The sequence below is a fragment of the Gopherus flavomarginatus genome, chromosome 4 (genome assembly GCF_025201925.1).
Source record: "Gopherus flavomarginatus isolate rGopFla2 chromosome 4, rGopFla2.mat.asm, whole genome shotgun sequence".
Lineage (NCBI taxonomy): Eukaryota > Metazoa > Chordata > Testudines > Testudinidae > Gopherus > Gopherus flavomarginatus.
In genome coordinates this window covers 13,454,586-13,480,094 of record NC_066620.1, presented here as the reverse complement: position 1 = coordinate 13,480,094, position 25,509 = coordinate 13,454,586, and the positions used below count along the sequence as shown (strand labels likewise).

Sequence of the window (25,509 nt, the reverse complement as noted above, 5' to 3'; positions counted from 1 at the left end):
TGAAAGTGAATTATACCACAGGTTCTAGATAGTTTTCAGTGGAGAAGGCTAGTGGTGTGTTGGGTCATAATGCAGGAAATATTTACGCCGACCCCCTACTGAAACACAGAACTGAAGTTTTTGAAAGACATGTTTCTTTACAAAATGAAATTGAGAATTTAACAGGTGACTTATAGTCTTAGACTGATGACAGATTAAATTGATTTTACAAAAATAAGACACAAATTTCTTACAAAAGGAAGATTTTCACACCAAGCAAATCATCATACATCATCTCTCCCTGTTGATTATGGCATTTATTTCTCTCAAGTATTTACAAGTTAAAATTCGGTCTGTTTAATCATACAGTATTGCCTGTTACAAAACATTATGTCTTAAGTCTATCTGATCACAAGCAAGCTAAGACTGGTTCTTGGAACTCTGAGAAATTGCAATCAACCATTTCTCAACACCTGACAGGGAAGGAGCATGTGAAATGCATTTTAAAATGTGTGGGGTTTTATCATTATTGAGAAAGCACAGTTTCAGCTCAGACTTTAGACTTTCATACTGATTAAAAATGTAGCGATATTCTGTATATGTGAAAAGGAGAGTGTAGCAGAGATCACACTATAGAGACAAAAGGACTAACAATTATCTTTTGTGCCTATATTTATACCAAGTCCATAACTAAGATGATGAAAAGGAAAACTTTCCTCACGGTGATTCACATTCAGCGGCTGTTGTAAGAGTGGACCGTTTGAATTAATAATTAATTTTAGGTAAGGATGGGGAAGAATTCTTCCAGATCACCGAGTCCTTTTACCCTAGTCATGCAGATGATTTAAATAAGAGAGAGAATTGTTTTCTATACACTTACAGTCCAAAATTTGAAGTTCTTATTAACTGTAAAGAAGAGACTCAATCCAAACATCTTTGAACTTGGGGAAAACTCAGATTTGGACCCAAATGTATTGTTCAGGACCAGTAAGTCCTGTAAAGTAACTATCCAATGGAGGCACCCAATGCGAGGAAGTGGGCAGAGAAGAGAAATACCAAAATATGAGAGGGTTTATATACAAGCCTGGATAGAGAACCCAGAGGGCAAAACAGAAAATTAAGAAAAGAGAAAACCAACCATGAAACGGAGATAGGGGGACTAGGATAAAACAAAACTGATGGAGCATGCTCTTTCAGCCTATAGTAAGAAATGGTAGGTTTTTCAACAACAGAAAATACTGACAGGGAGAGAGATCTAATAAAAAACAACCGATGTAGAAAACGTTTAAAGACCAAAAGGAAGACTAAGCCACAGGGGTGGGCAGATTAAAAACCAGAATGACAGAAGGATATCTAGAAAAAAAAGAACCTGAATACACGTGTAAGCCTGTCTGTCAGCCTGAGATACAATTTTGGGTTTGACTTTCTGATACTCTTATATCTTATATTAATAGGCGTAAACAAAGGACAAAAACATTTTGTTTTACATCTGCCCACAAGCAGATGGGGTGAAAAGAGACGAGTTGGAACTAAAAGTGTTACAGGGTATGGTGGGAGTGTAATATATGAGCATACACTGGAAGGCTGCTTGGCTCCTCTCTCAAGCCAAGGTCAAGCAACCAGTTAGGAGGGGCAAGGAGGAGTGGGAGGAAGGCATAAGACACACTAAAAGCCAGAGAAAAGCCTGGCCTTGCCCAGAACGCAAGCTCATGTCTTACCCATTCCATGGAATACAGAAGAGGTGGGACGAAGATGCCAACTCATGACCCTCCCAAATGGAACATGACCATAAGGGTGTGACTAAGAGTGTGCACTGAAGGTATATTTGGGCCTGCTAAGGAGGTGGGAATGGGGAAGGGGGACACAGGCAAGGTTCTGCGGTATCAGAACTCGGAAGGGGGACACGGAGTAAAGGCTCTGCAGCATTAGAGCTGGGAAGGGAGAGACAGGGTAAACACACTGTGGCATCAGAGCTGGGAATGGAACAGACTCTGCCGGTATATAGAGCTATGGATATGCTTGCTTGGAACTAACCCCAATAAACATAGCATTGCTTGCACTTTGGACTTCTGTCTGTGTGACAAGAAGCAGGGGAGAGGGTGAAGAGAAAGCCCTCTAACAACCTGATAAGCAGAGTGTTTTGATGTGACATTTTATTCATATACTGTATGTTGATTGGGTTCCTCTTCAAACTGTGCTGCTACTTTACCAATTTTGAGGCTATGGGTGCCAAATATTGTGGCACTTGATGGAACTTGAGTCAAATCACTGCTGTTACTGTTCAGCATGCCACCTCTTTAGGTAATAAGGCTGGTGTTTATTTCTAAAAGTGGCAGGTAGTATTTTGTTTTCCAAATGTCAAATAGTGTGTCTTTGTTTCCTTCTCTGTCAATTTCTGCAGCAAAGTGTGCATTAATACAAATGAACATTAGAAGTTATGTTTTTAAGTCTACTGAACTAACAATATAAAAAAGGAAGGATTAGAAGACAATACATTTGTCTTCAATTGATTTATATAAAATGCAGACTGCGTACAGTGGTGAGCTATTGGAAGGTATCTAAGTGAGTGACTTGACATCTGCATCTAATACAAATTCCCATTTATTTAAGATAATAAAGGCCTTTGGGGGGACTGGATTGGTAATAGGTCATAGAGCCTTTAATTTATAAATTTCTGGTTCAAATCCAGCTCAGGGTAGCAGTTACTGGAAGTTATTACCACCTGATGGCTGTTTAGTGAACTATGTGAAATAAATTGGTGCTTTCAGTCCAGATCTCAGTGGATAAGTTTTCTACCCACAAATGTCAATTCCACAGCTGGAACTAATTCAGATTTATATATTTACTGTAGTCTCAGAAGAGAGTCCAAGAACTGAAAGAGAATGGAGAACGAACTGACTCTCTTCCATTAAAGATGGTCTATCCAGTTCAGGTTTGGGAGATACTGACAAGGAGGTATCCATTTCTCATTGCTTTTCCTCTTTTATAGACATGTGGAGGAGTTCAATTCCCTGGCCTATTCATCTGCAATATTTCACGTACATTACACACACATTTTTTTTTTAAATCGACCCTTACACTTCATATCTTTGGGTAAACAATGTGGTTTTTTTAATGAATAATCTCAACATTGCTCATTGGATTTACTAATTGATATTTATCTTTCTCACTCATCATAGGAATCCCCTACCAAGATGTTTATTGAAAAATTAACCTCTCTACCACAAATATATGATCAAACAATCTGACCCATAATCTAACCTCCTTTTCAATAAAAACAGTCTGTAAGGACCTTGAAACACATAAAATAACCTATTAAAACTACAATAAAACCATATCTTTTGGAAGGACTAGACCAGATTGGATTCTGACAATCCTAGCATTAAGAAGGGACAATATCAAGTTAAAAGTTATTGTTATAATTTTAGAGGTCCTGAGCACCTGCAGCTCCCATTGTCTTCACTGGGCATTTTAGGTGCTGTCTGCTCTTTTACCACCTCATCAATTCTTACCCTGAAAAGAAATGAAAGAGCTTTGTCCACTTCTTCCCTGATGGTTTGTCTGTTTGCTCAGGCAGCATTGCAGTTGGTGTGGCATGCTTTGGGCTTGGGAAAGAATTTTTTCTTCGTCACAAACCCGCAAGCTCAGTGGGAACCACCACAGGAGTAGTATGTTATGAGGGCCTGAGCTTACCTCAGCCCTGAGCACATGAGAGTGAGGTAGGCCAGGATAGATTGGGAGCATCTGAACTGTGTGTACAGGAAAAAAGCTTTAACACTGAGTACAAATTAATGGTGACATCTGTTTCTTCACTTGAAGAAGAGACAAGAGGGAAGAATTTCAGGCTGGACCAAAGCGGATTTCAATGCTAATTGCCAGTCTGTTTATATAAGACTACAGAGTGAAGGAAAGGGGAAGATGAGGTAAGTTTTACAGATGGATAAAGAAGGGTGAATAGTTTCAGTTAAATAGGTTAATGTAAGCCAAAAGTTAGTTTTGAGGCAATGTATTTCTTTATTAACTTTAAGAGGCTACACCACTACCAAAGATTATTAAAATGATTTTTTTATTTACTTTATTTACTTTATTTTCTTTCTCGAAGCTGGAAGAAATTCAAAGACTAAAACTTGTTTCTAATTCATTTGGTTTTAATTTCACTTCCAGGTTCTCATGAATTAGCACAATGTTTCAATGAATACATTTTAAATTAATGTTTCCATTGCAGCATGCATTCATTTAGTTTTCTTCAGTGGAAACATATCTGTCCTATTTTGTAACAGATGCTTTAACAATTTTGGATCAAATTTCCCCTGACAACTTTCATCTAACAGATTCCTCTCCTGACAAAAGTAAAATCTTCCACCAGAATGGATGTAATAATGGGAATTACGAGGCTTTCAGAACATATTTTATTAAAATTATCTTGCAGCCTGCAGTCTCTCTCAATATATCTATTGGTATTCCACCGCTCCCTCATTTAATATCGGTGTAGTCACACAGATCCCATGGCAAAATTAAAAATGGGAGTTAAAATCTGCAGTTTACATGAGAGATTGATTCATTCTTTCTGTCCATAGGTACCTGGAAAAGCTTATTGGCCTTGAAATTGTGATGACGGAGTGTTAATAGCTGTGGGAGGCTGAGAGATACTAGACCATATTCTGATTACAATCTTACTTCCCCACCCTCTCAAACACTCCAAACCTAACATGAATTGTTATCTAATATCTTACTTATGAACTGATGGCATTCAAGATTAGGGTCTACACCATTTCCCAGCTAGGAATCAAAGCTTTCATACGATATTTGCTACTAGCTGCAGCTGTTTTCAAGATATTGATCACTAAAACCATATTGGAATTAGAGTGAGGGGATGAGCAAAACTGATCAGAACAACATGATTTTAAGATCCTTTGTTTCACAACCTATTAGCGAGACAAGCAAACATAGCAAATAAAACTGGACCCCAAGCTTTTCAGAGTTATAAAGCATTTGTTTATAAACAAAACAGTTTGTCTGAAAACTATTACACATTTTGCTCTAAAAGTAAAGGTGAATCTTCATCTTGGCAGAGTCTATGTTGGTGTCCCTTACGCAATCTTTCTGCCCCACTCCATATGTATGCATTACACCATTACAACTCCCTGTGTACCTCTTAGACTCTCACTGATACACTAATATATATCATCTTATAATTTGAACCACTGAGTCTGAATGTGACTTGGAGGAATATGAGGGTGTAACTCATATGGCTAAGGGCCAAAAGAAAGGAATATAACAAGAAAAACAACTAAGAGGAAAGAGTAAGATGGTGTAATTTAAAAGTAGGCTACCATTATTTAATGTATGTCTCCTTCTAGCTCCTTGTGCAATTTACACTAGTTTAGCCTCTCTATCCATCAGTGAGCCTAAGTAGCTACAAGAAAGTAAGAGTTGAAATAAATATAAACTTTCACCACCATAAACATACTTCTAAATTTGGCCTTAGAATTATAAATGGTCCCTTGGAGGAGTGTGGTTTTTACACTAATAATCCAAGACAATATAGTAAACCCAGGAGATCAGACCAGATAATTTAGATTCCCTGTAGATGCTGTGTTAAAGTTTTGTTGTATTTGTCATAATTAAAACTCCATTCCCAATTCACCAGTTGAGGAATAAGCAGCCCAGCCATAAAGCAACCAATACACAGTAACATGAAAACTTAAGTTCTTCTGAAAGCAGCCAAAGTATGATGTCAATAAGTTAATTTTTCTTACCATGTAGATAACCCTAAACAATGCTTTAGCTAAAGATACCTGCAGAAATCAGAGTGAGCAAAAACATTTGCAGGTTATACAGTGATTTAAGTACGTAACTGCACTGAATATACATGCTCACAGACACACATCTATAACTATAATAATCACCACCACATAATAGGTTTTTTGAAAAAAAGGTGACATATTCACAGAGATTAACAGTTTTCTACTAACATCATAGAGAACAGACAAACACCATAAAAGGACAGAGATTAGAAAGATGAGAGAGAAATACAACGAGATTCTGGAGAAATAAAAGCTAATACTGTTCAGGTGAAATATTTTAAAAACAAAAACACAGAGTGGGAAGGTGATATCTGAAAAGCAGTATTGCTATGAGAAACATGGCAACAGCAGGTAGCAACATTAATAAATTCATAATGCCATATGTCAGCAAAAAATGACAATGTAATATGGGCCTCTGCTTCCAGAATTATCATGTCCCATGTGATAGGCACTCTCTCTCTCTGCCACTGATGAAACAGTACTTAGAATACGTAGTACAACACCACCAATTACTCAGTACCTGGTTTAAAAAAAGGTTCAGGTCTTAGTGTGCGTCTCCAGCCAGTGCCTCCTTTGTTCAGTGTGGCCTGGCAGCCCTAAACCCAGACATCTTCTTCAGCTGCCTTTCTGGTAATCTGCTAGCAAGTGTCTTCTGACCACTTTTTTGTGTCACTAAAGCTTAACCAGCCTCTTACGTTCAGTGGTAGGTGGATAAGGGAACAATAGAAGTTTCAGCTACAGACTGGTGCCCCCTCGTGGTTGGACATAGCATAGCAGCCCTTTTCACTCTGTCACCCCCTGTTGGGAGCCGTTCATTATGCAGGCCAGAGTCCAACCACCCATATCTCAGACTTCCTAGCACCTCCCAAAATGTGGCTGCTCCAACCCTTTGTTCATGGTTCAGTGTGGGGAAACTTTACTGTCCACAAAACTTCACTGTCCAGAAGACAGTCAGCCCGTAGGATTGTGGGATACTTTTTGTGGACTCCCAGAGCACAAGTTCAGTGGAGCTGCATCTGCACTTCAGAGCAATAGGACTTTAACCCTGGATCCCAGCTTGGCTCAGACCCTCCACCCTCACAGAGTCCTGAGACCCTGAGTCCAAGGCCTAAGTCAGCACAATTTGTGTGTAGACAAAAGGGGGCTAGGCTTGAACCCTGGTCTTATAGTGCAGTGTAGACCATAATCTGGGCTCAAAGAGCATTGCCCTTTTATTCCTGAGATTTACACTGCCCCTCCTGTAAAGGTTAGTAGGGAAATCCAGGCCTAACTCTGGGTTTTAGCCCAGGGCCCTTGTGATAAACTGCTACCGTCTATTTCTTTTAATCCCTCCCTAGTTCCCTAGGCTGCTTCCCACCTTTTTCAGTTGCAGAGCTGCACTCTCCAGTCCTCTCTCCCTGAAGTTTCATCTCTGGGTATGTCTACACAGTAGTTAGACACCCATGACTGGCCCATGCCAGCTGACTTGGGCTTGCAGAGCTCAGACAGTGGGGCTATTTAACTGCGGTGTAGACTTCTGGGCTTGGCCTGCAGCCCAAGCTCTGGGATCCTCCCACCTTGCAGGGTCCTAGAGCATGGGCTCCAGCCACAGCAACCATTCACTTCAAGGTACACGTGCACTTTGGAAGTGTCAAGAAGATGCATAAGTGTTATGAGGATCAGAGTCACATCCACTGAGAAATGAGTGCGACTCAGTTTCTCACATTCAGCTAAATCTAGACTATGAAATTCTGTGCTGCAGCTCAAAAATACAGTACTGAACTCGCACCCAGAGGAAGGTGGAGCTAAGTGGCTTTAAGCCATATTTTTGCCTTTCTGGTATGGGGCGCTCTGGGAACTAGAGAGGCCCCTCAGATAACTTAGACAGCCTTGGGGGCCTGTCTAGTTTACAACAGCTTCCCTGGGCTGCCCCACAAACCTCAGGGCTGCCTGGAATCTCTACAGTGTCTTGGACACTCCTCCCATCTCCAGCATGCCCACCTATTTCAGGACTTGTAAATAGACCCTCAGAAGACAGTCTTAGGTGCCTCACTAGGTAACCATCCCCCTGGATGGAACTGGGATTTTTAGGACTCCCCCTAGCCCTGGCACAAAGGGGCTGGTTCACAGATGAGGATCTCACCCAGAATCAGAATTTAGATTCTAATTTTCCTACTTGAGCTGATCTCTTAATATATTTAGAATATAAAGCCTGCATAGTTATATGTCAATAAAGCACTGGAAGCCTAAAGGTGTTATAAAGTACAAGTAATTAAAGCAAATGTTTACTGGGTTCACCACTCCTATATTCCTCACCATTTTTTTCACTTTATTTTAAAAAGCTGAAGTGAAAATATCTATGTCCCTATTTATCATTGATAGTCTTATTATTTCAATTTACAGGTAATTTACGTTTTTGGTTTTGGAATATGTAGCCTCAGAGGAAAAAGGCGGTCTGTATTTTAGCCTGGAAGACAGAAAACTAGGCTGAGTTATTTTTAAAGATTTATGAACTATAATATAATATAATTATTTTTAATCCAGAGAGAGGTTTTGAAATTAAGACTATGACCGCTAGGACATTACAATCCTAAGCCTCTCCTCTTCACAGGGGAGATGGTGGATCAGCTTTTCGTGTTCCAAGTCACACATATGGTATTAACTCTAAGGAGTTTTTGTTATCAAGCACCTAGTCTGTGCCAATTTACTTAAAAGCTAAATCCAGGTTTGGGAGAGGGGCTGCATATTTTTCAGACCAAACCAATTTAAGTCAAGAAGTGCCAACACACAATGAGCTTAATGTCATGGTTTTCTACAGTAAGCAATTTCTATCACTACTTAAATGAGACAGACAAAAATTACATGCTTCAAAGATTAATTTTCAAGTACTGAGTGTAGGGGTTTGGCTATCGAGTGTATATATTCAAGTGGGAGCAGCAGCAACCAATGCAGTTGAGACAGCATAAGCCCCCTGATTCTAATCTTTTTTCAGCCAATTGTAACTATCAGAACTTTTATTTCTCATGTCTCTGATGGAACATGTTTGGTTTTTTTTTTTTTTAAAGTTTCATTTTTAAGTTTCAACAAAAACAGTGGAACTATTGTGGAATATGGAGAGAGTGAAATAAATTAGCTTGCAGCAGGGGGTGGGGAGATTTGAGACCGAGAGATCTAGTGCCAAAGTGTCTGGAAGTATAAAAGCAGAAATTTAGTATGGAAATATGTTTCACTGAGGAGTCAGCACATTGAGTTTAATTATTTATTTGACTGAATTAGAAGCCTTTTTTAAAACTACACCTTGTGCATGCATTCTGCAATTAATATAATGTTTAGAACATTTGGGGGTCAGATTCTCTTTAGCTCATCAGCCCATTTTTCCACTGATAAACCAGAAACAAATCCTTTCCACCTATAAGATGCACAGACCTCAAACACAGGAGATAGTTACTATTTCCTCATCAGTCAAGTGAGTCATTGTGTAGACAATCTGTACCGATTAGTTCCTTGCATTTATATTATAAGTGAGAGAGAGAGAGAGAGAAAGAGAGATCATCATTGCAACAAACCACAGGAATTTGCTTGGTCTCTGACATATTCCCTCTGAAGTACAAAACAGCACTTAAAAAACAAACCAACCCTGCTTTCAGTGAAACTAAAAATTTGATCTTTGTAGAAACTGTAGCAATTTTGAACAAGCCTTTGCAGAGCTATGAAGATTTGGCCGGGGGAGGCACACCAGTGGCATCTAGATTTCACTGTCTGCCATTATATCTTATTAACGTACACATTACATGCACACAATGAACTCAATTGCTGAGAAAATGGTTTTGTCCTCCACTGAGGCTTCCCCTCCCCCACACCTTTCCCCTGCCTCCCCCCACATACTGGAATTCAATGTTCAGTGATTGGACTCTGAAATTGTCTAGAAGAGCAGGATTTACATTTAACTGTGAGGATTAAGGGTACAGTATCTCCTTTATCAACAATGAATGATTTGATAACCGAACAATTTGATTTGAACTGAGGATTTCTAACTGTATGTACCATATGTCAGCCCCAAAGAGATGTATCATTACACTATACGCAATATTAACTAACACATAGCTCCACTTGCTAATTAATTTTTAAATAATGTATCCATTAAAAAATTTACCCAGGCGAAGACCCAAAGGAAAACACTGCATCTACTTGTGATGGAGGAAAGATTCCTACTGATTCGCATCAGAATTTTTCAATGACTGGCCTCTGAACCTGCTCTTTCTCTGCCTAAAATGATGACAGACTCTGAGGACTTGGAAAAGAGAGAGATGTTTGAGCTTGTTTTGACACAATATAATAAATATATTTCCCCTGACTCAACATGGTCCCTAGCTCGCTCTCTGTATAGAAAAACAAGCTATAAAGCTTTACAATATCACATAAAACCCTGTGTAAAATATGAACAGGTTTAATGCTAAAGAAATCATCATCAATATCTCCCTTTCCAACACATTAACAATATATGTTGTATACTCACTTACTAGTGATTGGGTACAATAAGTCATTAAGATAATTGCAGCCAATTAGACAATATTAAAACACAGTAAAGATTGTATTACAATTATTTTCAAACAGGACTATAAATGACATAAATTGGGTTTATAAAACAGGTTTGAAAGCCACCCATAAATCAATGAAAAAATACACTCATTATATTCATTGGTTTTGTAAACAGTAAACTATTATAATTTCTTTCATATGAAAAATCTGAATATAAAAACTGTCATGCTAGGAGAAGTTTTTCTAATTTTTTGTTTCTTTTTTTTTTAAATTAAACATTTAACTAATGATATAGTTCTGAAAGCTATAAAGAAATGTTGGCAGCACATATTGTAATGATATGTTGGTTATAACCAAGAACTCAAGCTAAGAGGTCCTTCTTAGTTCAAACCTTAAAGCTCAGCATTGTCCCAGTGAACATACTTCTTGACCTTCTTTTGGCTATATCAGTTTTGATATAAATAGTGTAAAAGCTCTGGCAACAAGATGCCGCTACTAAGTTGAATTTCCTTGGCTAAGCAGAGTATACAAAGATCCTTCACCGGAAGGCAGTTATAACTTTTATAAACTCTTAATTACAATAATGATGTATTCCTAGGCTTACTAGCAGCGCCTTTAAATCAATCAAATACCACAGTTGCTTGACCAGTCGCACAGCTGCATTTCACTTACATATTGAAAGACAATCATGGCAACAGAATGAACGTCCAGGGCCAAAAAGGGAGTCGGCTGCCAAGTTACTTTTCATCTAACAGTTATATATCCCTTGGCCACATTTACGTACTGGGAATGCTTTCAATTCAGTTTTGCAGCCAGTCCACATTAAGAAAATTTTGAAATACAACAAACGGAATAATCTTGCAATGATGGTGCTATGTGTGTGCAGTTAATACTATTGTGACAGGCTGGGACCAGGACTTTTGAGGTCCGTCCCCCCCCCCGCTGGAGGTCTTGCGGTCCTACCATACCTTGCACCAGGAAGAGAGCAGCAAAGGTGGGGCCTCCAGACTTGCCTAGAAAGGCTGCAGGGAGGAAGCCAATCAGAGCCTAGCAGGCTCAGTTAAAAGGAGCTACAGGGCCTGAGTAAGCCAGTTCCTGGCTGGGATTAGAAGGGTGCATCACTTAAGCCACAGGAGCCTGAGCAATAACAGAAGTTGAGCTCTGTCTGCATTTTGCTTCTAACAGGGAAGAGACCCAGTGGGAAGAAGCCAGGGAATACAATAGCAGCTAATTGATGGAGTTAAAGGGAGCAGTGCATGACTGCTGTTTGTAGGTTGGGACACAGAGTAGTGGGTGGGCCTGGGTCCCCCCACTGGCCACTGGGGAAGTGGTCTAAGCCCCAAGAAGGGGATAAGGTTCTATACTAAAAGCCCAAGAAAGGGGCTGGAATTTAAACAGACCCAGAGATGGGGCTGAAGACCCAGGAGAAGGCCACCCATTTGTTGGACTTTGTTACCCTGGAGGGGGATTGAACTAAAGAGATGACCTGGCTGGCGAGCTGGGGCAATGAGAATCCGTGAGGAACAGAGTCTCAAGGGAGAAAGCTCTATAACAGGGCAGGGACAGACTTAAAGCTAGCCCAGAAGGGGCTGAGAACTGAGCCCAGAGATAGGGCGAAAGACTACAAAGGGCACATTGATTGGCCCTGTTGGACCATTGTTACCCCACAAGGGGTTCATCCACTATTGCCTGTGTGACTTAGCCGGAGGACTGAGCAACAACCTATACAAGGCACCAGTAGAAACAGAAAATTGCAGCAGCACACTCAGCTGACAAGAGGCACACATGAGAGGTTCTGCACCCCTACACAGCCATATTGACAACAGTTTCTTTATGGCATGCTCACACTATGAATTGAAAAATCATGTTAAATGATTAAAACAAGTATTTTTGAATCAAAGATTAAAGACTACTGAATATAAATTCATTTTAGACAAATGGGAGTTTTTTCGCTCTATTCCAGTAGCTTGTATAGTGTGGGTGTGCGCAAAAATTAAATTTTCTTGTAGATCAGTTTGGAAGTACTCTACTGCAGCTCCACCACTGCAAATCTGTGTAATTAACCTTTTTATTCTAATTCTGTAAGTGATCTCAAAGCAAATATGCACAGATTTAAATCTACTATTTTGTGGTCTTACCTTACACTGGTCCCCCTCAAATGTTCATCTTTTAAATACAGAAAATTATTATGCCTACATAGTAGTGGCACACTTAAATCTCTAGATAACTTTGATTAAACAAATCCAGAGGCTGATTACTCCCACTGCAGCTAATGCCAGTGTCACTACTAACTACTTATTTCACAGCAGGATTTGCCTTAGAGACCACATTAACATTATTACTCCAGATTGATCTACATTGCTGTTTTGGATTGATCAAAAAGTTAATACTATATATGGCATTTCCTAAAGGACTGTACTAAATTTAAACAATGAGCAGGGAAATTTATTCTAAATAGTGCAGCTTTATTAACAATATGAAAATATATTAACAGCAGCCCTACATTTCTAGCAGTATATTTAATTTGAATAAGGATGTCTTTTTGCTTCCAAGTTTTAATATCAAAGTAAGTCACCAAAATGAAATCTACAAATACAATACATTCCTGCTCAGTTATATATATATAAATATATTCTATATTTTAACTAAGTGCTAGATTCTTTTCATGTGATATATATATATATATATATATATATATATATATATATATATATATATATATATATATATATATCACATGAAAAGAATCTAGCACTTAGTTAAAATATAGAATTTACAATGAAAGCTAGCCTGTAAGATTTCATTTGCCACTGAATGGTTTGTCTCATGTTTGAAACCAGGAAATATTATTTTTTCTGGATTTCTATTTTTATTATTAGAACTTAAAAGATCTGGTCATTAAAAAAGAATATTAGCAATAATATAGGACCATCTCCTTAGGGCTTCGTACTCCCACAGAGTGCTAAATGCCCATAATATCGATAGCATTTTGTCAGTGTGACTTCAGTGGGAATCAAGGGCATTAAATGCCTTGTAGAGTCAGGCCCTAATATTTTAAATGTGTTGTAATAGTCCCGCCTCCCCCCTCATGATAAATTCTACAAGCAGATAACAACCCTTGAGGCTGTTACATACCCTCGGCTCTGGCTATAAACTGAACTCACATCTCAGTCCATTTTCTGCCAAGAGCCAGCAGGGACTATTAATCAAATGAGACACAAAACAAGAGTTTGCATATCTTCTAAACAGATACTGTTCATCTGTTATTAGAGTATGAATACATCAATACACTACTCAGTGTTTTAAGAGCAGTTGTGCAATACTTAGAGGGAACTTTTCTTTTTAAGGGGATAAACATATGAAGTATAGAAGTTAGCTATCAGCCTGAGATAGGCATTAATGAAACATTCTTTGGGTTTTTAAAATCTCTAAAGTGTTTGTTAAGTAACAATAGATGACACAAAGCTAAATGTGAATTCAGTAATTAACCTGGTTGGAATTTTATGGAGTGTGGGTAGCCTTGTGTGGGCTTCTGCAGCATAGTATAATCACCATCTGGCTTCTAACTTCTACTCTAAGTATACTGACTGTTAAATTAGCCTGGTAAGTAGAAAATGATTTCAGTCCTACCTTAATGTAGGCTGTTCTGCTTTATTGTGTGGCTTTCTGTAATGTGTTCTTAACCAACACTACCAGAATTCAAGTATGTTCACCTTAATTTGTGCAACATTACGACTACTTGAGGAGGAAGAGAGAGGAGGGAACTTTCCATTACTTCATGTGAAATCACTTGGATGCAATATTTTACCTGCATGTTATGTATTTCATATGATGCTCTCTGACCCTAATGTTCTCAAACAGTCTAGTAGTTGCAATATCCTAACCGTACAAAAAAGAAGACGCCAGTCTAAACTACAAATCTTGGTATCTCTCATCCAGAAATGTTACTTTTCACTTCTCATTATGTGAAGAAAAATTTAGCAGACATCATCTTATTTAAGATAAACTTGGCAAAACATGAAGTAATAATACAATAGATAATGAAGTAGATTTCAAATGTATCCATTTTTTTCTGTATAGTTTATCACACCCTTCTATTTACCAGCTACAAATTTAATAACAAAGCACGCGCTCTTTCAAATGTCAAATTATCTCCAGGAAGTGTTTTTCAGAGTTCCCTATTTAGCAAAGCAATATTCAACATAATGTTTTGAATGCTAAATCTTCTAAAACACTGAGTTTTCACTCTAGGCCCAATCCTACAGCATGCAGAATGCTGTGCCCGTACAGAGCCCTGTTGACTTCAGTGGGACTACTCTCAGTTAAAGATCTCTGTCTTTTTGGGATCAGGGCTGTGACGGGCTCTGAAAGAGTTTTATTAGGCCAGGTGAGCCCAATCAGCCAATTAAATTGAAAATGGGAGATTTAGGCTGTGTGAAGCACACTAATTAGGAGGAAGCTCACCTGTGAAGGAATAGGCAGTGCTTCTATAGAGCCAAGAGGTTGGCAACAGTGTAGAGGAAGCCTGTAGTCTCTCTCCCTGAGATAAGGGAGAAGGAAGGGGAGATAGGAAGAAACCTAGGAGGAAAGGGTTACCTAGTAGACCTAAGAGAGAGGGGTGGAGAATGAAGAGCTTGGAGAAGCATGACAGGAACTAGTTCAGGGGCAAGAGCAGTAAGGAGGATGTAGCCGCAGACCTTAACTGCTCACTGTAGGGCCCTGGGCTGGAATCCAGTGTAGAGGGCAGGCCTTGGTCCCTGTACCATCCACTGCAGAGCGGTACTGCTAAGGGAAGTGAATAGGAAGATTTGCCTGAGTCACTGCAGGAGCGACTTAAGCAGGGCAGTGGGTGTGAGAACAACCTGACACTGCCAGTGCAGAAGGATTTTATGAGACTCTCCCTGAAGGGGAAATCAGAGTGTGACCTGACCAGAGGGCCGAGTCATGAAGCAGCCATCCTGCGACTCCGTGAGCGGGAGAAGAGCAGAAACAGTGGAAGAGGAGAAAAGAGGTGCTGAACTGGGTGGACCAATCACCAGAAGTAGACATCATCCAGAGGTGAGAAGAGCACCCTGTAACAGGGACATAGACTGTGAGATCCTTGGGGCAGGTAACATGTCTAGAACAGTCTGGAATGTTGTTGCATCAATGAATAATAGTAACATCCATGTTGAATATATGGTACTGAACACTGAAAAAATGTATTTAGGATTATCACTCAGCCAAGTACTGTAAGGGAGCAAAGCAACAAAAAAAAAATGATTAAAAACATGTGAGTTATTAGTAACTTAATATAGTTAGTATTTAAAAAACACCAAAAGCAATGGTGATACTGCCAAGGCAACTTATAATCCATATAGTAATATCTTCCAAACAAATTGCTGGTACATAAGGATAATACCATCAGTGTGTAACTGGATGACTGACTTTAGGGCTCCTGTTTGGTATAGTTCCTGACACAAAAGATAGATGGGAAATAGTTTCCAACATCAAATTGTCATACTGTTATTTCAAGGCTGACATAAATTGACTTAACAATATGCAATGGCTCTCTGGCTTCGGTCTCCATGAAAACACAGTCCTGAATAGTTACCAATTCTCAAATGGATGTTTTACAATGGATAAGTAACCTTTAACAAATAGCTTCTCAAAGAACAAGGGTAAATGATACTTGGTCAAAACATATTTCAATGAAAATCTAAGAGAACCCAAGAAAATCTAATTTTGCCCTTCTGCACATATGTTGTCTACCCTTGTTTTCTTGCTGATCTGTCTGTTTGTCATTGGGTGCATATTTTCCACGACATGTTGCTCTTTGAGCAAGTAAAAAATACAGTTGCAGAACTCTCATTTTGTGACATTTCAATTTCTGGACAGTTTGCTAATGCAACAACAGGTGATTAAGTGGAACACTTACCGGTACTTTTCTGTCTACATTGCTACAGGTATCATTGTATATATGTGATTTTTAACCACTCCTAAAATAAAAAACTCTATGTCTCAAGCAGGACTTCGTTCCACAAAAACTAACAGGTTTGAATTAAAACCCATCAATTGTTGTAAACTGACCAGGAGCGGTCATGCATTTCTCCTCAAACAAACAAAGCCCTTTCCTTTCCAGTAGTGTTTGTTGCTTTGAATTTTATATTGAATTGTTCTCATTAAAATATATGAAGGGAATTATGCACCCAGTGGCGAGTAAGTTTTATGTCTCATCCTTCCCACGTATTTTAATGAGAAAAAAATAAATATCAAAATTAAACGAGCAAACCAATTAAGGAAATGTAAAACTATTCCCATACTTTACCCATTTCCAAATCTAACACCAAACCAAACTATTTTTAAAGGTCTGAATGTGTTTTAATGTTTCTGGGCCTCTCCTCTCCCCAGTTTCCGAAGTGCCAAAATTCAATGGAAACCTGTTCTCATGAGATTTAAGATGTTGAAACAGTCTGAATAAGCATCCAAATTCTGGGATCTAAATCAAACACAACTATGAAGGTTTTTGGGTGTATTTTCATTGATGCAAAAACAGCGAGGAAATAAGGACAGACACTTGGATGGATTTTAAGCAGCAGGCCACAACATAAACACAGAGGAGGGGCACTACCCGCCCATCACCCATACGGTCATACCAGGCATTTAGTTGATTCCAGCATAGAGGTTACAGGGCTTCCACCATACAATCTGGAACTCCAGGTAGGCTCTCCTTAGCCTACCCCCTAGGACTCAGCTTGCTCTGAATCCTACCACACAAATCCCCATTGTGAGGGGACAGAGGGTGCAGAAGGGTGGGGACCTCAGCCTCTGAGGACCATAAAGTCTAAACCTATCCCATGAGCCCAAGGCCCATCACCAAATTCCCAGGTCATTTACCTCTGGGACCCGTTCATTTTATGCTTTTAACCACACTGGAAACCATACCCAAGTTGTGACGAATTAACAGCTCAACTACGTACCTCAGCTAGGTACTAAGTTCATTCCTACTTAAGCCACTGTGGCTTGGAGGTGCCGTGAGGAAGGAAAAACACTTCCCTGTCCTCTGTCAGTTGGCCATGAGAGAAAAAATTCCTTCCTGACCCGTAGTTCAGGTGGGTAGGGTGGGCTACTGGAATAGAGTTGAAAGAGGCTCCACATGGCCCCTGCCCTAAGTTAAATCCTGCGAGCTGGGGAATGCTGGCCAGTGGGTGCCAGAGATTTCCAGGGGCTGAGGAGCTACCTGGTGTCTCTCAGCAAGTGTCTCCCTCCCTTGTTGATGGCACTTTGTTCCTAGTCTAAGTTATTTCAGATCCTCAGACTACCTACCATATATATAACAGTATACTATACCTTGTAAAATATGTAAGATAAAACTGTCCCTTTCACTGTTGGCCTATCATCAAGTTCCCCTACCCATTGAGGGCTGTGGTTAGCATTTAGTGAAACCCCAGCATGAGTGCTGGTAGTAATGTTACATAAAATCATCTTATTTCAATGGGGATCGGGCAAAGAAAGGGTAAGAAAGAGGTTGAGGGCTTTATAGTGGCATTATATAATGAAAAGTTGACCTAAAACATAGTCTTGCCACTACTTCTAATTCTGCAATAATTAACTCAAGTTGACATTTTAAAGTGTTAACTGATTGCTTCTGGACAGATAACATCTGTAACTGACTCTCTCTCTACAAACCTTCCCAGTATTTTTGGCCAAATACAACCCCACACAACTATGCCCCTATGGGTACTGCTCAGCACTTTCCATGCAGTGGAATTCACAACTTTCATGATTCATGAATTACAGATGGCAAAATCTGGCTGTAAACCTTAACAAAGGTTTCTATTTTATAGTTATCTCTGTCACTTAAATAATTACTAAGTTGGCATGTGTGTAGTGTTGTTGTGTTTTTGTTTTGTTTTTTTTTGTTTTAATTAGGTAATTCTACTTTAGCAGAGACGATCACAAAACAACCAGGAACAAAATTTTCATTTTTGTCTAACATACTCCAGCAGGACCATGGAAACACTACGTCAAGTCTTATACCTGCAATGTGAATTAGATTTTACAGGAAAACAGCCTATGGCAAAATAAAAGAGAAAATCTGAATATGTTTCACTAAAGCACTCCTTGTACTGGACTGTGTGCATAACTGAGAACCTGAGGTGTCACGAGAAGATCCTCATGGTGGTTTCTTGAAATTCACATATAAGCACCTCTCTTAATAATACACATCTCTGTAAGATCCCAAATCGATAATACTTTCTGCTTTTATACAATCTTAAATAATATTGAATCTTATTGTAACACACCATTAATACCCTGATGTTTATTTTTCCAAGTTTGGCTCAACCTCTAAGTAACAAGGTCAAATAACCTTCTACCTTTTTAAACAGAATGGGAATTTTAACAATCCCACATTCAAAGCGCAAAAACATTCCAGCACTGAAAATTGCATTCCACTGAAAGCTAAAGTGTGACAGATGCCTTCACAGTAATTGCCAATCAGCCTCTACACAGCAGCTGAAAACACAATACATCACTTTGATCTCCTTGGCTCTCAATGTATTCACAATCAAGAAATCTGCGTGACGAATATGAAATCTGCATCATTTCCAAAAACTGTCTCCATGGAACTTAAATATGATAATGTACACTTTGTTCCTAGTCTAAGTTATTTCAGATCCTCAGACTACCTACCATATATATAACAGTATACTATACCTTGTCAAATATGTAAGATAAAACATGCATTGTGTTTGTAGAATACATTTATTTCCATTACGTAGCACAGCTGAAATAATTATTTTTAAAAGTTTATATTGTTGCAAGGGTGGGAGAGGAAGACATTGTCACAAAACATGCTTAATGAAATCACTGCTAATTTTCTAAATGAATAGTTGAATTAGACTTCATGGGTGGGGGAAAAATGTGAAAAGCTTTTGTCTGTTTTTAAAAAAAAAAAAAGTGTGTGAAGAAGTTGACTTACATTTGGCAGGCAGGTCATATCCACATGTAATTTTAGCTTGTCCAGTCTCACAGCCACACAAGTTGCGACATTCAGCAACTAGGCAGGGCCCAGCAGCTCTGTGTATACAACCATCCACTAAAAAAACAAAACAAATTGATTAAATGTTAACTAGTATGATATATGTTCATATGGGTATGTGGATACAGACAGATATTTACTGCAGATTTAACATGTACAGTGTGTGTATGAATACATACCCATGAGGGTATGTATATTTATTACACATGTGTACAGGTGTACAATAATATTTCTGCATAATAAAACATTCTTGGCCAACAACACTTAATATTCAGTCAGCCAGCTGTTGAGTGGGAAAGAAAATGCAGTAGAAAAAGCAAAGCATATTTCAAAATGTTATTACTGCTATTTATAAAAAGAGTAGAAGGAACATCTAGCCAAGGCTCTAGGCCACAAGTTACAAAAACAAAAGTCGATTAACCATAGCTCATCAAACTCCCCTCTACTGCTCACATCTGATTTCTCTTATATTATATAGACCTTTCAATCTCACTGGACTACTCAGTACCTGCATAACATAAAATCCCAAGAAGTAATGTTCATCAATTTAAAAATTACAATAGCTATCTTGTTTTGGCACTTTTTTACATTTGTGCAATACTCAAAAGTTAATTAAATCATAATTACAGAAGATTGCAATAGCAGCTAAGTATGCAAGAAAACTAGTACAGTTCATGGATCTCATTGCCCCCAAGAGTCAGCAATAAGAATCTCAGCAGTAGCAGAGTAGTAAAAATACAGGCAAAGCATTTTTGCCATCTCAACAAGCAATCAAAGAAATCACATTGTAATTAGCAAACAGAGTACAGGAAAGAACAGTATAAAATAAGGGAAACATTAACTGAATCAAAGAAGTAATTGCCATGTGCCATTAAGTCAGCAGCAGTGTCAAAGTCCCATCAAAAGAAAACTGTAGAGCCACCATTGCTGGGGAAATGTTTCCTATATAGGTTCAGATGTGATGTTAACACAAAAAAAAATAAATAAAAGCAGAATAAGCCAAAATATAAAGGCTGCAGGTGTATGCATATTTATGCACACAAAGTAAAACCATATTATATATGTACTATGCAGTTGTTGCGTTCAGATGTAACCAGTTAAAAGTTTAAGGGTCTCAGGGATAGCAGGTTTGGGGGCACTGTTCTATGCAATGATGAAGAGCAAAATACGAACAGGATTTCAAGAACTTGCACGGGAGATGTAGACATTCTATTCTCTGTGCAGTTCTCGGAGCTTCCCGCATGGTGGCGTACGGTGGCATGGCAGGGCTAGATTGGATGGATGTGTCACGGTGCAGAGCCACTGACTGTTCATCGTTCAACCCCTTGAAGCCAGATACAAGAGCTTGGGGAACTCTTGAAACCCTGATTGGAAGATTTCTTCCCCAGCACTTCCCTGCTAGGATACACTGTGTATTCAGAAGGGTTGTACAGAGTATGGACTTGGTACTCATGGTGTTGAACATCTCCATAAGGTGCTGAATGCCCACATCATCAATGAAGTTAAATCAAGTTGAGGGCATTTAATATCTTTGCAAGACTGACCCCTTATTGCATTTAGAAATTCGATTGCTCTCTTTGATGTGCTTTATGCCTGTGCCAGTATTCACACAGCCCCAATAAAATTGTATAAATGATTTCTTTTAATCCATCCTGAACATATGCCATTAAATTTCCAACACGTCATTCTGAAGAGTTTTATACTAATCAGTGAGAGAGAATTCAAGAATTCTGTTTTGTAACATTTCTACTGAAATATTCTGCACGTGTCTCATTCAAAACAATATCTATAAAATGTGTGTCATAAAGGTCTCCAGCCATAAGCAAGTCGTGTGCTACTTATCATAATACTGGGTAATTACTGCTCCATTGTCCAGCTATTTTGGAAAAAGGACAGGGGACACTGGATTTAGTTTAATTAGGTTGCAACTTTATTCTTAAATGTCTGGGCATAACCGGCAGATAAAACTGCAGGTAATTCTATAATCCTTTCAATATATATCTATGGGGGGCTTCTATCAGTCCTCCCCGTTACCCATCCAGGTCCCCAGCCAAACCACTGCTGGGACCTCACCAGCCCCCCTACTTGAATGAAGATCATTGGGGGTCTATACAGGAGGGGTATTGGCTCCCCCCCCTTAATCATAAGGGCCTTGAAACCCTCGTTTATGCTCCTTTAAAGAGTATTTCCTTTAAATCCTTTACCAGTCCATTGTATCTGGTCACTATATCTCTTCTCTACACTGCACTGGACATCCGCCCCACATTTACAAAATGAGCTTAACATCATAGCCTAAATCCTGTTTGACGTTTGCCCCAGCTAAGCAATTACTACTGCTGCATTAAAATCATCATGCTGAGTGGAAAATGTGAATAATGCAAAACATCATTTTACAATTAGATGTAGGTCTATCTTTAGCAAAAAAAAATTCTGTAAGATTAAAAATAAAGTGTGATAATCCTCATTGCAAAAAATATATGCAATGAAATCTACTACCAAAATGAGAACACACTGACTGCATAATATAAAATATCTAGCAAAGACAGGAGTGGCTTGGCAAATTTGAATGTGATACTTCAGTTGCTGTTAAAACACGTCTTAGCTATTTTAATTCAGAAATCATGTACAGGGAGTGCATAGAAGATATATATGAGATATTTCATTTTCTCTAGGAGTGTGCTGACTGGCAATGCAAGCTGGAGTGAAGTAAGTATTGTTAGCATAATTTAATCAAAATTACAGATAATGGTGAAAAGTCAGGAGGGAAAAAGATGGCCAAAGATATACTGTTATTGTATAGAGATGGAGGAAGAAATGTACATGATAATATTGGCATACTGCCATGTTACTTTTTTTTATAAAAAGATGAAGACTCTTCAACCTATTGGTTTAAGACATTTCAGCTGTATGATCAGTTTGATCTATAATTGATCTGCAGTTCTGGAACAGATTTGTTTCATTCGTTTGGAAAATATTAACCATTCACCACTGTTTCTCTCCGAGAATCCTTGTATACAACTAATTGTAAAAACCCAGATAATTAGGATTAAATCTGATCTAATTTGTATCATGTTGCAAAGATTACTTATTCTTAATTAATTAATTTCTTCTAACATTGAACAAATGCTTCATTAGAATAAGGAGAACGGTGTTATTCTGAAAGCTATTCTGTCTTTTTCTCTGCTTCACTGGTGAGCTTCTGCACAGAACCTTCCTTAGGCACCTCCAGTTGGCTTCCTACTACAGAATTAAGGAAACAATGCACATAATGATACCAAATGCCTTTGTAAAGCACTTGGCAATCTATGGATGAAAAGTGCTAAGTAAGAGCTAGGTATTATAATCCAGACCCATAATCCCCAAATTATCATACAGATGAAGAAAGTCCTACAGATCAAATTGTCAGCTGTATGTGACAAGAAAGCATACAAGAGTCAAAAGGATGGAACCTCTCAGAAATGTAAGCTGCATGTTGGACCTGGATTCTAGCATAAAGACATCTACTTACACTTTGTTTTTTGTTTGCTTGTTTCAACAGAAATGATTTGCCAAAGTTGTTAAAAAATTACTAAATGTTTCAGTCCAACCAATCTGAATTTCCAGGTAGACATCATAGGACTGTCCCATCTCTGAGATAGAATGAGTAGTTTGTAGACAAGGCAATGTTTTGGTTATCAGCATGACTGTTGAAATGACCTAAACATGTCACCTTCCTCTATAGCCATGAACTAATTTTCATGTCACGAATTCAGATTTGACTCTATACTTTAAATAGTTAATGTCTGTACAAAACTTTGAACATATAAAGCACAATAAAAACCAATATTTTTTTTAAAAGTATCGCCCCTCTATTTTTCTTTTAAAAATATTAGCAATCCCATCACAACCTCTATAATTTAGAACCCACAAGAGACAGTTTTTCTTTTTCTTAACGTTCCTGGAGAAGTAGTTAACTAAGAAAAACCTCTTCTCAGTGCTAACAGATCAATGTGATGGAGTGCACAACAAGGAAGTAAACTGTTTATTTTATTATTGATTGAAAATCGCTGCTTAAGAGAAGACACAAAGGCAAAATTATTTTCTAAGGGAATTTTGTTTTCAGGCTTTTGAAAGTGTATTAAAACAATGAAGTTTAAAAAACACCTATAAAATGCTGTCATCAGTGGCCTGATGTAAAGAACAATATACATTTAACATTTCACTCATGAATTATTTTTACAGTAGCTGTATGCTAAAACTTTATCTGCTCTTTGGAATTAAGTGTTTAAAATTATACAGCAAACACTAGACAATTTACTGAGGTACAATGTAGGATAAATGTATTTACAGAAAATCTCTTAAAGCCAAATGAAGCAAAACCACAGAAAATGCAGAATTAAAGGTGCCATGGGATGCTGTTTAAAAACAAAAACAAAAAAACAAAAACCTCAGCAGATCTAGCCTCGCAATGCAGATGGTAATAAAAAATGGTAAGGTAATCAAACACAACAGTAAAACAACACAAAACTCAGGGGAACAACTCAGACTTCTTTTCTGACCTTGTATATTGAAGTCTGGATGAGCTGCAACTCACTGTATAAACAACATAACCAGTGATGATATATAACACATTTTAAAAAGCTACACATTATTTTTCCCCAACTCTTGCTTTTCAGTTTCTTTCCCAGATTAACATTTGTCTTCATCAGGAAGTTCACAAGATGTAATTAGGAAAGTTACTTGTAGGTGTTGTGTCTGTCACGCAATACTGTTTTCCCACATGAACATTGAGACTGAATATAAATTAATATAAATGGATGCTTTAATGATTATATCAGATGTAGTCAGAAGGAGGGGCAGTAGGGAGTTGTTTTGGCAAGTTTATAACACACTCGTAGTGCAATCAGAACTAGTGTTCACTACAGAACTCCTTACGGGAAAAGGGCCATATGGAAACTGAAAAAGAAATGATCCCAGTTAGACAAACTGGCAAAGCATGTCTGGGAAGTTCATCAGCATCAGAGTGAACAACAGAAGCTGACTACTATACAAAAATTATTTCCTAACATTGATCATTTTAATTCCCATTGACCAGCCCAGAATGATTCAGAAGATGAGAAAAGATGAGAAAACGAAAGGACCAAAACCACAATTAAAACTGAGACTGTCCGAAACAGGCTAGATTTTAACATATAGGATCCAATTCTCTTCCTTCACACAACTCCACTGAACTCCATGGTGTTACACAGGTGGTAACTGAAATGAGAATTTTACCTATAATCTTATATTAAAAGAACCTTCATATGAGATGTTACCACAATGCCACTGTCACTTAGCTGTGCCTGGAACTTACTGGGATAATGACAGTGACAACTGGGCACCAAAGAGAGCTATTTACCAATGCTGTAAGGGATTTCACTGAGTCAAGTCAGAAGCAGGAGCAATAATTAATGAATGAAGAAGACAAGACTCAGAGCACACTAAGCAGGGGAAGTCAGCAATTTAGGGAACCCGGACAGCAAAGGGAGACATCAGGCAGAGAAAGCGGATATAACCACATAGGGGGAAAGGCCCAGAAACAACAACTTTCTATATAGTGGAAGAATAAGTGCAAGAAGTGGATTTGTTTCAAGAAGCTGACTTTTGCTTGGGCAAGCTACTAGATTGTCTGAACATTCCATATCTATGGCCACCTCCAGTGGAGTCCACTGTACCTCAAGATGTATCTTGTTAAAAGTATAACTTAGCCAGGAGGCAAGTTAATTAAATTGGACAAAAAATTGTTTAAAATGGAATGGTATGGTTAATATGGATTTTATGTTTGTAAATTACAGTTAATATAAAGTCTCTATAGTATTTAGAAACAAGAAAACATTGTGATATATTAATTATACCATTAATTTTATTTCTCTTTAGTCTAAGCTGCTTGGAACATTATACAATAGTTCAGAATGAGCCCAACCCTGTTTGCAAATCTGTCAATGGCAAAACTTCCACTGGTTTCAACAGAAGGGCCCAATATATTAAACATATGTTCACTAATAAAAATACTACAACAACATTATCCTCTAACGTAACAGCCAGGAAAGCAAATATAGGAGGAGTGCATGAGGGGAAGGGAAAAATAAGTTTGAGGTAAAACTGGGAGAGCTTGACTGAGATAGATGTCAAGGAGAAACAAGTGCCCCACCATAGGAGCCACTA

At 38.3% G+C, this 25,509-nt stretch overlaps 1 protein-coding gene across 4 annotated transcripts in view; it reads right to left on the bottom strand.

Annotated features, from left to right (window-relative positions):
• The window catches only part of MACROD2 (mono-ADP ribosylhydrolase 2), a 1,364,702-nt gene that overhangs the window by 866,382 nt on the left and 472,811 nt on the right, over positions 1 to 25,509 (bottom strand). For 3 of the 4 annotated variants that reach the window (XM_050952172.1, XM_050952171.1, XM_050952170.1), the window contains one exon: positions 19,267 to 19,383. The exons of the other annotated variant lie outside the window; for it this stretch is intronic. In XM_050952172.1, coding sequence (XP_050808129.1) covers positions 19,267 to 19,383 — 117 coding nt within the window. The remainder of the gene's footprint in view (positions 1 to 19,266; positions 19,384 to 25,509) is intronic. 4 annotated transcript variants of the gene reach the window in all.